Below are 15,298 nucleotides of genomic sequence, written 5' to 3'. Positions count from 1 at the left end.
TGGTCATGTGCCACCACACCTGGCTAATTTTTCTATTTTTTGTAGAGACAGGGTTACATTATGTTGAACTCCTGGACTCAAGCCATCCACCCCTGTCAGTTCACCAAAGTGCTAGGATTACAGGTGCAAGCCACTGCACCTGGCTTGACCATCTTACTTTTATTCTTCTACTTTAACTATTTTTCATTCAGACTGGAGGAAGAAAGAAACAGTAATGAAAAGAAGAGAAAATCAGAAAAACACATTAGAATATCTACTAAGTTTCATGTATACCAGGTACTTAATGTAGATTGAACTTCTGGAAGTTCAATTACTAGTTAGAGGCATAATCGAAGGCTGAATCCTCATCTACTAAAATGCTATACAAAGGTGAGGACCAATGTTCTTTGGAAATAGTCATAGAATTTGAGAAGCACAAGTATCTCAGAAGACATCTACCTCCACTTTTCTCAACATGACACTCTTTATAGTGTGACTATTTTATCTTGAATGATGTCTTTCATGTTTCAGCCTGTCCAGATCTTTGACTCTTTTACACTGGCTGTCTGTTTTAGCTTAGCAGATCATATCTTCATTAATGTTATGGATAAAATGTTGAATAGAATTGGGTCCAGTCAAGACTTCTAGTTTAGCATTAGAGACTAGAGACATCCCTCCAGGTTGACAGCTCCACTAATCAAGGCTTTTTGGGTATGAGACTGTTCACCCAATTATGAATCAGCCCAACTATTAAAACACTTCCCTTTGGGATAAAGTTCAATTTCCTTAGAATGGAACAAAAAAGACAGATTTTTTTTTTTTGAGACAAAGTCTCTTTCTGTCCCCCAGGATGGAGTGCATGGCACGATCTTGGCTCACTGCAACCTCCACCTACTGGGTTCAAGCAATTCTCCTGCCTCAGCCACCCAAGTAGCTAAGATTACAGGTGCCCACCATGCCTGACTAGTTTTTATGTTTTTAGTAGAGACAGGGTTTCACCATGTTGACCAGGCTGGTCTCAGACTCTTGACCTCACCTCGGCCTCCCAAAGTGCTGGGATTATAGGTGTCAGCCACGGTACCTGGCCCAAAGACAGAATTTTTTTTTTTTGAGACCGAGTTTCACTCTTGTCACCCAGGCTGGAGTGCAATGGCGCCATCTCGGCTCACCGAAACCTCCACCTCTAGAGTTCAAACAATTCCTCTGCCTCAGCCTCCCAAGTAGCTGGGATTACCGGCATGCACCACCACGCCCGGATAATTTTGTATTTTTATTAGAGACGGGATTTCTCCATGTTGCTCAGGCTGGTCTCAAACTCCCAGCCTCACATGATCCACCCGTCTCGGCCTCCCAAAGTGCTGAGATTACAGGCGTCAGCCACCGCACCAGCCTTTGATTCTCTTTCTTAATATAAACTCCTAAGTGTCCTTTAAGTCTCACCTTTAGTGTTCCCGTGCTGAGAGACCCTTCCCTGACAAACCACCTACCCCTTCACTAATTAGGTATCCCTGTTCTATACTCTCAAGACACCTTTTGCTTCCTTCAGCTATAGGACTTACCACATTATATTGTAATTGTTAGAACTTGTTTGTCTCTCCCACTAAAAGTATTTTGAGAGCAGGGACCATATTTTTTTTTCTTTGCCAAAGGCACAGTACAGCACTTAACATTGTTTTGTTGAATTAATTATTCAAGCATAAAGATACCAAAATGCATAGTTTGCAAATATTCTCCCATTCTGTAGATTGTCTGTTTACTCTGTAGATAGTTTATTTTGCTGTGCAGAAGCTTAGTTTATTTTGCTGTGCAGAAGCTCTTTTTAATTAAATTCAATTTGTCAAATTTTGGTTTGTGTGACTAGTTTTGGTGTCTTTGTTATAAAATCTTTGTCTGTTCCTGTGTCCAGAATGGTATTGCCTAGGTTGTCTTCCAGGATTTTTATAATTTTGGGGTTTACATTTAAGTCTTTAGTACATATTAAGGGTTTTTTGGGTTTTTTTTTTTTTGAGTTGGAGTCTCGCTTTTTTGCCCAGGCTGGAGTGCAATGGCATGATCTCAGCTCACTGCAATCTCCACCTCCCAGGTTCAGGCGATTGTCTCTCAGTCTCTCGAGTAGCTGGGATTACAGGCGTGTGCCACCATGCCCAGCTAATTTTTTTTTTGTATTGTTAGTAGAGATGAGGTTTCATTATGATGGCTAGACTGGTCTTGAACTCCTCACTGCAGGTGATCTGCCTGCCTCAGCCTCCCAAACTACTGGGATCACAGGCGTGAACCACCATGCCTGGCCAAGTTGATTTTTTATGTGATGTAACGTATGGGTCCAGCTTCAATCTTCCGCATATGACAAGTCAGTTATTCAGCACCATTTATTGAATAGGGAGTCTTTTCCCCATTGCTTGTTTTTGTTAGCTTTGCTGAAGATCAGATGGTTGTAGATGTGCGGCCTTATTTCTGGTCTCTCTATTCTGTTCCATCAGTCTATGTGTCTGTCTTTGTACCAATACCATGCCATTTTGGTTACTGCAGCCCTGTAGCATAGTTTGAAGTTGGGTAACATGATGCCTCTAGCTTTGTTCTTTTTGCTTAGGATTACCTTGGCAATTTGGGCTCTTTTTTGGTTCCATACAAATTTTACAATAGTTTTTTTCTAGTTCTGTGAATAATGTCATTGGTAGTTTGATAGAAATAGCACTAATTTGTTAATTGCTTTGGGAAGTATGGCCATTTTAATGATATTAGTTCTTCCTATCCATCAGCATGGGATGTTTTTCCATTTTTTTTGTGTCTTCTGTGATTTCTGACAAGTGTATAATATCCAGCATCTTTAAGAAACTTAAAAAAAACTTTACAAGAAAAAGACAGCCCCATTAAAAAGTGGGCAAAGAATACAAACAACCACTTTTCAAAAGAAGGCATATATGCAGCCAACAGGCATATTAAAAAAAAGCTCAATATCACTGAGCATTAGAGAAATGCAAAATAAAACCATAATTAAATATCTCACACCAGTCAGAATGAGTATTTTAAAAAGTCAAAAAATGATGCTCACTTTGGGAGCATATATACTACAATTACAACAACACAAAGAAGCTTAGCAGTTTTGTTTTTTTTTTTTTGAGACAGAATCTTGCTCTGTTGTCCAGTGGCATGATCTCGGCTCACTGCAACCTCCACCTCTGGGGTTCAAGCGATTCTCCTGCTTAGCCTCCTGAGTAGCTGGTATTACAGGTGCGCACCAGCACGCTGGGCTAATTTTTGTATTTTTAGTAGAGATAGGGTTTCACCATGTTGGCCAGGCTGATCTTGAACTCCTGACCTAATGATCCGCCTGCCTTGGCCTCCTTAACTGCTGTGATTACAGGTGTGAGCACCACAGCCAGCTGCAAAATACTTTTTAAGTAAAAAAATAACAAATGCTGGCAAGGTTGCAGAGAAAAGGGAACACTTATACACAGTTGGCAGGAGTGTAAATTAGTTCAACAATATGAAAAGCAGTGTGGCAATTCTTCAAAGAGCTCAAAATACCATTTGACCCATCAATCCCGTTACTGGGTATATACCCAGAGGAATATAAATCATTTTACCATAAAGACACATGGACATGAATGTTCATTGCCGCACTATTTACAGTAGTAAAGACATAGAATCAATCTAAACGCCCATCAATGACAGATTAGATAAAGAAAATGTGTACATATATACCATGCAGTCATATTATGCAGCCATAAAAAAGAATGAGATTGGCTGGGCATGGTGGCTCATGCCTATAATCCCAGCATTTTGGGAGGCTGAGGAGAACAGATCACGATGTCAGGAGTTTAAGACCAGCCTGACCAACATGGTGAAACCCTGTCTCTGCTAAAAATACAAAAATTAGCTGGGCATGGTGGTGTGTGCCTGTAATCCCAGCTACTCAGGAGGCTGAGGCAGGTGAATTGCTTGAATCCGGGAGGTGGAGATTACAGTGAGCAGAGATCATGCCACTGCACTCCAGTCTGGGTGACAAAGCGAGACTCCATCTCAAAAAAAAAAAAAAAAAATGAGATCATGTCTTCCACAGAAACATGGATGGAGCTGGAGGACATTGTTCTTGGTAAGTTAATGTAGGAACAGAAAACCAAATACCACGTGTTCTCACTTAAAAGTGGTGGCTAAATGATGAGAACTCATAGACAAAGAATGAAACAACAGACAGTAGGGTAGACTTGATGGTAGAGGGTCGGTGGGGTGGTAGAAGGAGGATGAGGATCAGAAGAAATAACTTTGGAAACTAGGTTTAATACCTGTGTGATGAAATAATCTGCAAAACAAACACCCATGACACAAGTTTATCTATATAACAAACCTTCACATACACCCCCAAACCTAAAAGTTAAAAAAAAAAAGATATGATGGAATTTTACTAAATAACCTGCTGAATGTTCCTTCTTATAATCAGTTTATCAACACTGTCAAAATAAAAGATGAGGTTAGCTGGGCGCCAGGTGGCTCTCGCCTGTATTCCCAGCACTTCGGGAGGTCGAGGCGGGTGGATCAAAAGGTCAGTTCAAGACCAGCCTGACCAGCATGGTGAAACCCCATTTCTACTAAAGATACAAAAATTAGCTGATCATGGTGGCTCTCATCTGTAATCCCAGCTACTCAGGAAGCTGAGGCGGGAGAATCGCTTGAACCCAGGAGTTGGAGGTTGCAGTGAGCTGAGATCTTGCCACTGCACTCCAGCCTAGGCAACAGAGCGAGATTCCATCTCAAAAAAAGAAAAAAAAAAGAAAGAAGAGACTGATTCCAGTTACTCTCTTTTAGGTATGCACTGCATTGTTATTCATATCACTTCAGAGGACTTGTCCAGCGAATTATGTTCATACAAGTGTGTTTCCATATCGATTGAAGGCTTGAGGCCAGAGGTTTGTATCTCTTTCTTTTCTTTTCTTTTTTTTTTTTTTTTTTGAGACAGGGTCTCACTCTGTCACCCAGGCTAGAGTGCAGTGGCATGATTTCCACGCCCGGCTAGAGATTTGTATCTCATAACTAGTGTATAAAAGATTATTTTACTGTACAATCAATGTTTTAGTAAAACTATGCCAGCTTCTAATTAACTTTTTGGAAAAGTCAAGTAAATTTGTTAGAATTTCTGAGCGACAGAGCAAGACTACATCTTGAAAAAAAAATAATTTCTAGGACCTACATTGAAAAAAACTAAAACTAGGAAAGTTGCTCATTTTCACAGTGGCACCACCTTTCCATTTCCCACACCATTTCTGAAATCATATCTGCAAGTTCTTTCAGCACCCAAGATGTAATTTTTGTGGATCCAGAGACTTGAGCAACTAACTAGCTCCTTGAAATCTGTTAACTATCTCTGTTACTTAGAATTCCATCATAAGCTTGTTACTTAGAGCTAGAAGACAAGTTGATCTGGGGGTGGAAGGGTGGGGCTGGGGACAGAAGGGAGGTAAAGCTGAATAGGTCTAAATCCTTTTTTTTTTTTTTGAGACGGAGTCTCCCTCTGTCACCCAGGCTGGAGTGCAGTGGCTTGATCTTGGTTCACTGCAACCTCGGCCTCCTGGGTACAAGTGATTCCCTTGCCTCAGCCTCCTGAGTAGCTGGAACTACAGGTGCCTGCCATCACGCCCAGCTAAAATTTGTATTTTTAGTAAAGATGGGATTTCACCATGTTGGCCAGGCTGGTCTTGAACTTCTGACCTCAAATGACCCTCGCAAAATGCTGGGATTACAGGCATAAGCCACTGTACTTGGCCAGGTTTAAACACTTTTTGTGTCTTACCCATCCTTACTCTTATTGGAACATATTTTAAAGTCCTTTTTGTTGTCTTTAATCATCCACCTATTATGTTCACCTAAGTATGTTTCCAAGTAGATGTTCTCTTGTAAGCCTTGGTTTATTCTGAATTTGGCTCTTCTAGAGAGCATATGTATTAAACAATCATCTCTCACGCTTTTGTAATTTTTTTTTGAGACACAGTTTTGCTCCATCGCTCAGGCTGGAGTGCAGTTGCATGATGATATCCCACTACAGCCTCGACTTCGTAGGCTTGAGCGTATTTTATAATTTTCAAAATTTTTTTTTTTTTTGCAATTTCCTTTGAGGTTCACAAAGCTGGTTAGAAAAGTGTGGTTATTGTGTTCATTGACAAACGAACAACTTGCGACTTCAAGAGGTTATGTGTTTTGACTGAGTTCACAAATGTGGCAAACATAAGAATATAAGAATCCTGGGGCCGGGCGCGGTGGCTCACGCCTATAATCCCAGCACTTTGGGAGGCCAAGGCAGGTGGATCACGAGGTCAAGAGATCAAGACCATCCTGGTCAACAAGGTGAAACCCTGTCTCTACTAAAAATACAAAAATTAGCTGGGCATGGTGGTGTGCACCTTTAGTTCCAGCTACTCGGGAGGCTGAGGCAGGAGAATTGCTTGAACCCAGGAGGTGGAGGTTGTGGTGAGCCAAGATCGTGCCATTGTACTCCAGCCTGGGTAACAACAGTGAAACTCTGTCTCCAAAAAAAAAACAAAAGAATATAAGAATCCTAACCCAATGATCCTAAACTATTTCTAATATTAAGAGTCCAAAGTAATCAGAATTTTATAACTTCATTTAAATTATTTGCAAAACACACTTCAGCCAAGTTCTGTAGTTTGAGGTGTTTTATCACAAAAAGTCAATTCAAAAATGTTTTTATTCAAAAATATTCAAGGTGGCCAGGCACAGTGGGTCACACCTGTAATCCCAGCACTTTGGGAGGTCAAGATGGGAGGACTGCTTGAGGCCAGGATTCAAGACCAGCCTGGGCAATATGGCGAGACCTCTGTCTCCACAAAAAACACAAAAATCAGCTAGGTGTGGTAGCACGCACCTGTAGTCCTGACTGCTCAAGAGGTTGAGGTGGGAAGACTGCTTGAGCCCAGGAGGCTGAGATTAGAGTGAGCCATGATGGTGCCACTGCACCCCAGCCTAAGCGACAGAGAAAGACCCTCTTAAAAAAATTTAAAAAAATATATTTAAGTGCCTTACTCCAATGCTAGGTGTTGTGTTGGACTCTGGAGATATAATGATGAGCAAAATAGACCTACTTTCTTCCCTCACAGAGTTGTCTAGTGAAGACAAATAATTATAGCTCAGGCATGGTGGCTCACGCCTGTAATCCCAGCACTTTGGGAGGCTGAGGCAGGTAGATCACCTAAGGTCAGAAGTTCAAGTCCAGTCTGACCAACATAGTGAAACCCTGTCTCTAGTAAAAATACCAAAAAATTAGCCAGGCAGGGTAGCAGGCGCCTGTAATTTCAGCTACTTGGGGAGGCTGAGGCAGGAGAATGGCTTGAACCCGGAGGCAGAGGTTGCAGTGAGCCGAGATTGTGCCATTGCACTCCAGCCTGTGCGGCAAGAGCAAAATTCCATCTCAAAAATAAATAAATTAAAAAAATAATCATACAACTATAAACTATGAAAAACACTACAGGCCAGGGTTGCTGGCCTGTAATCCCAGCACTTTGGGAGGTTGAGGCGGGAGGATCACTTGAGGGAATATGTTCAAGACTAGCCAGGCCAACATGGCAAAACCCCATCTCTACTAAAAATATAAAAATTAGCAGGGTGTGGTGGCCCGTGCCTGTAATTCCAGCTACCCGGGAGGTTGATGTAGGAGAATCGCTTGAACCTGGGAGGCGGAGGTTGCAGTGAGTTGAGACCACACCATTGCCCTTCAGCCTGGGCAATAAGAGCAAAACTCAAAATGAAACAAAACAAAAAGAAAAAAGAGGCCAGGCATGGTGGCTCACACCTGTAATCCCAGCACTTTGGGAAGCCAAGGAGGGCAGACCACGAGGTCGAGATCGAGACCATCCTGGCCAACATCGCGAAACCCTGTCTCTACTTAAAAATTCAAAAAATTTGCTGGCATGGTGGCACATACCTGTAGTCCCAGCTACCTGGGAGGCTGAGGCAGGGGAAGAAGAATCACTTGAACCCAGGAGGTGGAGGTTACAGTCAGCCAAGATCACACCATTGCACTCCAGCCTGGGTGACAGAGTGACACTCCATCACAAAAAACAAACAAACAAACAAACAAACAAACAAAAACCACTACAAAGGCTCCATCTAGGGTATTATGAGTGTGTAACAAGGCAGCCTGATCTGAAGCAAGGGTGTATATGGAAATCAGGTGGAGGCTTTAAGGCAAAAAACACCCATGCGGCTTTCAAGGAACTCAAATGACTAAAAAGCCAGGAGGAAAAGAGAGAGAGGCCCATTTTGAATCTGTATTCATCTTTAGAAAAAGCAGCAGCCACTAAAGGTTTTCAGCTACCAAGCACCACAGTGAGTGTAGAGATCAGACAGGAGTACCTGTATATTGCAATGGTCCACTCGGATAAGGTAGTTTTATCTAATACATTGTGTGGCAATGGATAATGCTAATTTAGATGAAGACCAGGAGAGCAGAAATAGAAATGAACGTATTTCATAGTCAATACACAAAACTGAGTTTTTGATGAATGGTTACAAGGAAGTTTATGGTTTGTGCAACAGGATAGACAGTAGTGCTGTGCAGTGACAAAGGACAAATGGTTGTTCTCTAGGGACCAAGTCGTTTTTGTAGAAGATTGTTGGTTTTAGTGATAAGCTCTGAACAAAAAGAAATGACAAAACCAAGACTTAAACTCAGGCATTCTGAATCCAAGTCTGTAAGACATTATTGGCTTGGACACATGGCATGATCTGAATTTATCACTTAGATTTTTTTTCCTCTGTAGTAGGTAGTAGCAAAATAAGGAAGTCTTTAAAGCATTAGCCTTTAAACTTTTTTTTGTTTGTTTTTGAGACAGGGTCTCCCCGTTGCCCAGGCTGGAGTGCAGTGGCACAATCTTGGCTCACTGCAACCTCTGCCTCCCGGGTTCAAGAGATTCTCAGCCTCCCAGTAGCTAGGGTTACAGGCACATGCCAACACAGCCTGGCTAATTTTTCTATTTTTAGTAACTACGGGGTTTCACCATATTGGTCAAGATGGTCTCGAATTCCCAACCTCAGATGATCTGCCTGCCTCAGCCTCCCAAAGTGCTGGGATTACAGGCGTGAGTCACTGTGCCTGGCCTAGCCTTTAAGCTTTACGGAAGGTCATTCTTGACAGTTCTGTTGGGTTGCTCTAGAGAGAAAAGACAAAACAAACCCAGCTCTAACAGTATCAGTTTCTACTAATCTCAAACAAAATTTCTCATTATAGCTGTAGTACTCTAAGAGTAAAGGTTCTTAATCTTCAATCCAGGATCGATAATTCCCCTACAGTAGACAAGAAGATGTCGGCAAAAGCAGAATAACAGAATAGGCACTTCAGGAATACATTCAAGACAGATTTAGCCAGGTTTGGCAGCTCAGGTCAGGCCTGTAATCTCAATGCTTTGGGAAGCCAAGGCGAGAGGATGGCTTGAGGCCACAAGTTTGAGACCAGCTCAGGCATAGCGAGATCCCATCTCTACAAAAAATTTAAAAATTAGCCAGGCATGGTGGCATGTCCCAGCTACTCAAGAGGCTGAGGCAGGATTGCTTGAGCCTAGGAGTTCAAGGCTGCAGTCAGCTATGATCGTTTGGTATTCCAAATTTTCAAATGTACCAAAATTATCAATGTACTAATACATATTGGTGCTCCATTGTGGCTGTAGCTGAATTATGTGCTTTTTTCCCCCATTTCCTAAACTTTCATAGATTTCGAAGTTTAAAATAAAAATATTCATCTGCGTAGTTGTGCAAGTGAATACCCCCTTAAAAAAAAAGAAGCTTGATTTGCATAGTTTCTTTTTTGATATATGTAAGACTATAGTTTTAAAAAAAAAAGGTAGAGGCCGGGCGCGGTGGCTCAAGCCTGTAATCCCAGCACTTTGGGAGGCCGAGGCGGGTGGATCACGAGGTCAACAGATCGAGACCATCCTGGTCAACATGGTGAAACCCCGTCTCTACTAAAAATTACAAAAAGTTAGCTGGGCACGGTGGTGCGTGCCTGTAATCCCAGCTACTCAGGAGGCTGAGGCAGGAGAATTGCCTGAACCCAGGAGGCGGAGGTTGCGGTGAGCCGAGATTGCGCCATTGCACTCCAGCCTGGGTAACAAGAGCGAAACTCCGTCTCAAAAAAAAAAAAAAAAAAAAAAAAAGGTAGAAACAAATCAGAGGTAATATAATAGTGCTTGATTAAAGATCTGTGAGACAGAAAATAACTGAGGAAACAACATACAACTTCTTTTTTTTTAAACATTTTGGTCCCAACAATGCTTTCACTGCCAGAATAGACGCCACCTTGTAGTCAGCACCCAACCAATGGTATGGCATGCTAATGTCTAACAACATACAACTATTAAAGAATAATTTTAAAATTTTTTGCAGGAAAAGCTATTTCAAAATGATCACAGTAATTTTGAGGTATGTCCTTTCATGGCTCAAGTCTGGACAAAAATATTTTATTTTTACTTATTTATTTTGAGACAGAGTTTTACTCTTGTTGCCCAGGCTAGAATGCAATGCTGTGACCTCAGCTCACTGCAACCTCCACCTCGCAGGTTCAAGTGATTCTCCTGCCTCAGCCTCCTGAGTAGCTGGGATTACAGGCATGCACCACCACTCGCGGCTAATTTTGTACTTTTAATAGAGACGGGGTTCCTCTGTGTTGGTCAGGCTGGTCTTGAACTCCCGACCTCAGGTGATTTGCCTGCCTTGGCCTCCTTATGTGCTGGGTTTACTGTGAGCCCTCATGCCTGGCAACAAATATTTCAAATGTGTGCTTACAGAACATGGGCAGAGCTATTTTTGAAGGATTACTCACTTCTAAACATTCTTATGATCAAATAAAAATAGGACACAGCTAAGCTTGAAATATTTGAAATGTTTGGACTAGACAATAGCTAACTGGCCAGCCTACAAGAAATTGGTAGGTATATAAATATACAATTAACCTACATAGTGTACACTGATGTGATTAAAATCCCTTTTAAAATAAAATACTTCAGAGAACTTAAAATACCTTTAATCAGTTTCTAGGCTGTCTCTTTCCATTTAAAATGACACAAAAATATTGCTACTAATTTTTGTACAAATTTAAAATGGAAATATTTTCAACAGAATAAGACACAACAATGAAGGCTTCATGAATAATTTATTCCATTTGAAGTTTTGTTTTTTGTTTTTGTTTTTTTTAAAAAGTATAAACCTTTTCATTTCCTCAATCACAATTTGTACAACTCAGTGTTATGGCATTCGGCAGCAATAGTGTTTGTTCCTTATTCTCTTTTTGTCACGTTAAAAAGAAAAGCAATTGGACCATATTAAATCACTGCTAAACAACAACTTTAAAACGCCCCTTCATAAAGTGACCAAGCTATTTTGAGAGGGTTGATGCTGACATGTCCAGTAATGACGTTACAATTTGCAGCTTAAACTCAATAACTTTAAGGTCCACATATCCAGTTTACTTTGAAAACTAAAGCTAGTTTAAAACTTCATGAATACATCAACCTGAGGAGTATTTTAGGTCCCAAATCCAGTTTTAAATTTATACTCCACAAAAAAGAAAATACATATATAAAAATTTAAACCACAGTTCTGGGCCCATTAAAACACCCCCGCCCCCGCAAAAAAAATCCAAAAAGATTTCCAGCTCATTTTTGAAGGAGTGGGACAAAATAAGAATGTATATTAAAAACATTTTCCCTTAATTCAGACAAACTAAAATCTTAAGAGGAAACCGAGACCAAAATATCACTCATGCAACATTAAGTGTATTAACTGATTGATATGCAATGCCATAGTGGATGAATAGCAAATTATATGATGCAATAGCATTTAAAAACTTTTTAATCTATTCAATTTGAACATTTTAAATAATGCAACATAGTATTCTGATATTACAGTATTAACATAGTGCTTGATTAAAGATCTGCAAATCTTTGTAGTAACACATTAAGTTAAAAAATTACCTCAGAAGGTAAATATGAAGACGAAAGGAGAATATTTTAATACAGTAATCTGTGCCATACTGACAATTGAGTACGAATACAGCCGAGGATAGTTGACTAAGTAGTAAGAGCTTAATTTTAGTGGTTTAAGAAAAGTTTAGAAATATTTAAAAATTACAGCTACTTTAAAATTTAAGGATTACACATAAGTACACTTGGTGGCCTCTGGCCAAACAATAAGGTGTACAGAAATTTATTCATACAGTGTTAATTCACAGTCCTGATAACTGAATGGCTTGCATAAGAAAGGTATGGCTAGATGTTTCTCACTGGCTGGAAGCAAACATTATATAACTAATCTTTTTTAAATGCTGAAATACTAAACTTCCACCGTGCTTAATAATAATGAATAACTGCACAAAAGAAAGATGTTAGCACTTTAACAAAGAAGTCAAGGTGTTGGTAATCCACTGCTATAACGTATATTTTGCTTACCTATTTAAACAAAACTACCCATACTTGTCTGTGATAGTACATTACCAAGTTAAATCCATTCTGCACAAGAGGCTTAATTTCTCAAATAAGTATTGAACTTTTCTAATGGTTATTAATCACTTTCTATTGAGTGTGAATGGATAGATGAAGGGAAGAAAAAAATCTTATCAATAAATCCTGTATATTTGGGCAGTATTCCCTGATTCCCAAATAAAAAAGAATTGTATACTCGGTTCCCTCCTTATGGCTCCATTAAATAATCTGTCAGGGAATAATTTTAAATCTACTTTCAAACTGAGGTGTGGTTACCACAGGTTAGTGATTTTAAATAACTGAGAATATAGCTTTTATTTTGTAAAGTCACTATTAAGTATATAAAAAGGATACTCTTTATGGAAATTCCAAATAAGCATCTTTTCCTTCAAATCTCAGACAAGTTTTTTTTAAAGAAAGTACAGAAGAAAACATACCAATATAATATGTGTTGTTAGCATAATTTAAAAACAAATGCAGAGACGTGATCTTTAAATTTAATATCAAAATATGCTGACCATTGGGATTGCATTATAATTTTGAAGAAATGATTGAAAACCTTTGTCAATTGTTTGCTTCATAGAAAAAACAAGACTTGCTAATGTTTTCATATACACAATCTGAAGAAGTTATATTGTTCATAAGAAAGTTATATTTAATTCTAAGCATAAAGCATTCACAAAACAAGTTTCAGTTAAAAAAAAAAAACACTGAATTAGAGTTTTGTAAATACAACTGATTTTGTCCTTGTGATAATTAGTGAACATACAAATAGGAATTTTGCTAGACTGCTTCCAAGAAAGATAGGTAGACTCGGCGACTGTGAATTCAAGTCAGCAATGCAGGTAGGAGGCGAACTTGGGCTCTTTTGTGAGCAGCACTGTAGAAAGGATTTTTCAAGGGGGTAAAGCCTGCATAAAAGCAGTTATCTTGGCATGTGCAAACAAGAAGGGGGAAAGTTGTATTGAAGGAGGGGTCAATTAAAGTCCCTAAAATTCAAGTCCCTTCTTTAGGGAGGTGAGAACCTCCTTGACATATGCACTACTTTAATCTGAGCTGTGTTATAGAAAAGTACAGACTCTGGTGTTTGGGACTGACATCTCCAAACCAAGAAAATTAAATAAATAAAAAAGGCAAGGGATTTTAGAAAACGGTTCTTTCACTAGTGGAATAGAGTCTGAATACCAGAATTCACTGAGAATCTATTTACACCACAGTTTGATTGCGCACACACACACCCATACATATGCATACTCTCACATACATTCCCAATTTTTAATTAAAAAAAAAAAAGTCAAACAATCAAGAGTGACTGCTTGTAAAATAATTTGTTAAATGCCTAGAGCTGGGCTAAATTTCAACCTTATAGCAGACCATGAAGATAAATTTCTTAATTAATAATATTCCCATGCCTAAATGTGCCACTGTTAAAACTGAAAAAATTTAAGCATGTAACATTAAACACCAAAATTAGTTTAAGCATTCAGTAGCAAATGTTTTTCTTGTAAAACTAAGTTTCTTTCACTGGAAATGGCCTGAAATATTAGTCATAGCCCTAAACCATAGTACAAAATATAACTGAAGAATTCTCATTTTATTCTAAGTTAAACCACCTAACAATACCACTTGTATATTGCCATCATGTTATTCTGTAAAGATGTGATATATAAAATGCTGTAAGACCTGGTACCTTTTCAATTTATAAACACAGTGAACTTCATTACTGTACATGTACTCTGCAACTACAGCTTAGCTGTAAATCCTCCACACACAATGGTATGGACATTATTCCCCCTCTATCCCCGTTAAACTGTACATTGAGACAATACAAATTTACTGTCCCACCCACCCCCTTACAAAAAAATAATACTCTAAAAGCAACCCTACTGCAACTTTTTAATTAAGACGATTACATATATTTTAGACCAATTGCTTTAAAGCAAGAAGGCAGTATAAACCTTCTAGGAAAATTTTTATAAAAGAGGTTAAGAAATATAAGACAATTTATACATTTAAAAACTTACAATAAATAAGAGAAGAGATGCAGGCATTTCTGAATACTAGATACTATAATCCAATACAAGAACATCTTCATGTTCTGAAGCCATATGTTGAAATTCATTGTTCCTCATGTTTCCTCTCCATGCTTTTAATATTCATTTAACATGACTGGGTACTATGGCTCATTACTTTTCACAAATACTGTGACTGGAAAAAAAAGGTTAATTTTGCTACGAAAATGTTATAATACGTTTTGTATGATCCGTCATCATCCTAAAGAGTTCAGTAGAGTCAATGAAAAATAGCAGGGTTATAGCCCCTCCCCCCAAGTCAAAACAATATTTGTTGAAGTAATAAGAATTAGGCCCCATCACAAATGACTTTCACTGAGAAAATAATTGTAACTTAATCCTGCAGCGAAATATCCATTTTTCCTTGTTCTTTTCTTGCACAGTTCCATCAAATGAAGATCACAGCATATTCATAATAAAGTTATATAACTGATTCAGCACCACAAAATGAATTGGGAGACATGAGCGTCTGTCCTGGATTGCAGGGTCACAGGTTAGCCAGGAGAGTGCATTGTACTGTTCCAAAACAAACCTGAAAAGTAAATAAACTGTGTAAGTCATGTATTTATCTCCAAAGTCAATTGTGGAAGCAGTTTTCTTTTTTTTTTTTCTTTTCAGATGGAGTTTCACTCTTGTTGTCCAAGCTGGAGTGCAATAGCGCAGTCTCGGCTCACTGCAATCTCCACCTCCCAGGGTCAAGTGATTTTCCTGCCTCAGCCTCCCAAGTACCTGGGATTACAGGCATGCATGACCACGCCCGGCTCA

General features: G+C 39.2%; 1 protein-coding gene across 4 annotated transcripts in view; it reads right to left on the bottom strand.

Moving 5' to 3' along the window:
* Nucleotides 1–11,115: 11,115 nt before the first annotated feature.
* MED13 (mediator complex subunit 13) overlaps nt 11,116–15,298 on the bottom strand; it is a 232,951-nt gene continuing 228,768 nt past the window's right edge. For all 4 annotated transcript variants that reach the window (XR_013535714.1, XM_078373689.1, XM_002748181.6 and 1 more), the window contains one exon: nt 11,116–15,065. Coding sequence is in view for 3 of the 4 variants with exons in the window: in XM_078373689.1 (XP_078229815.1) it covers nt 14,933–15,065 (133 nt within the window). In the remaining variant the exon portion in view is untranslated. The remainder of the gene's footprint in view (nt 15,066–15,298) is intronic.

The sequence above is a fragment of the Callithrix jacchus genome, chromosome 5 (assembly GCF_049354715.1).
Source record: "Callithrix jacchus isolate 240 chromosome 5, calJac240_pri, whole genome shotgun sequence".
NCBI lineage: Eukaryota > Metazoa > Chordata > Mammalia > Primates > Cebidae > Callithrix > Callithrix jacchus.
Note: the sequence above shows the minus strand (reverse complement) of the source record. Positions and strands in the feature narration are given on the sequence as shown.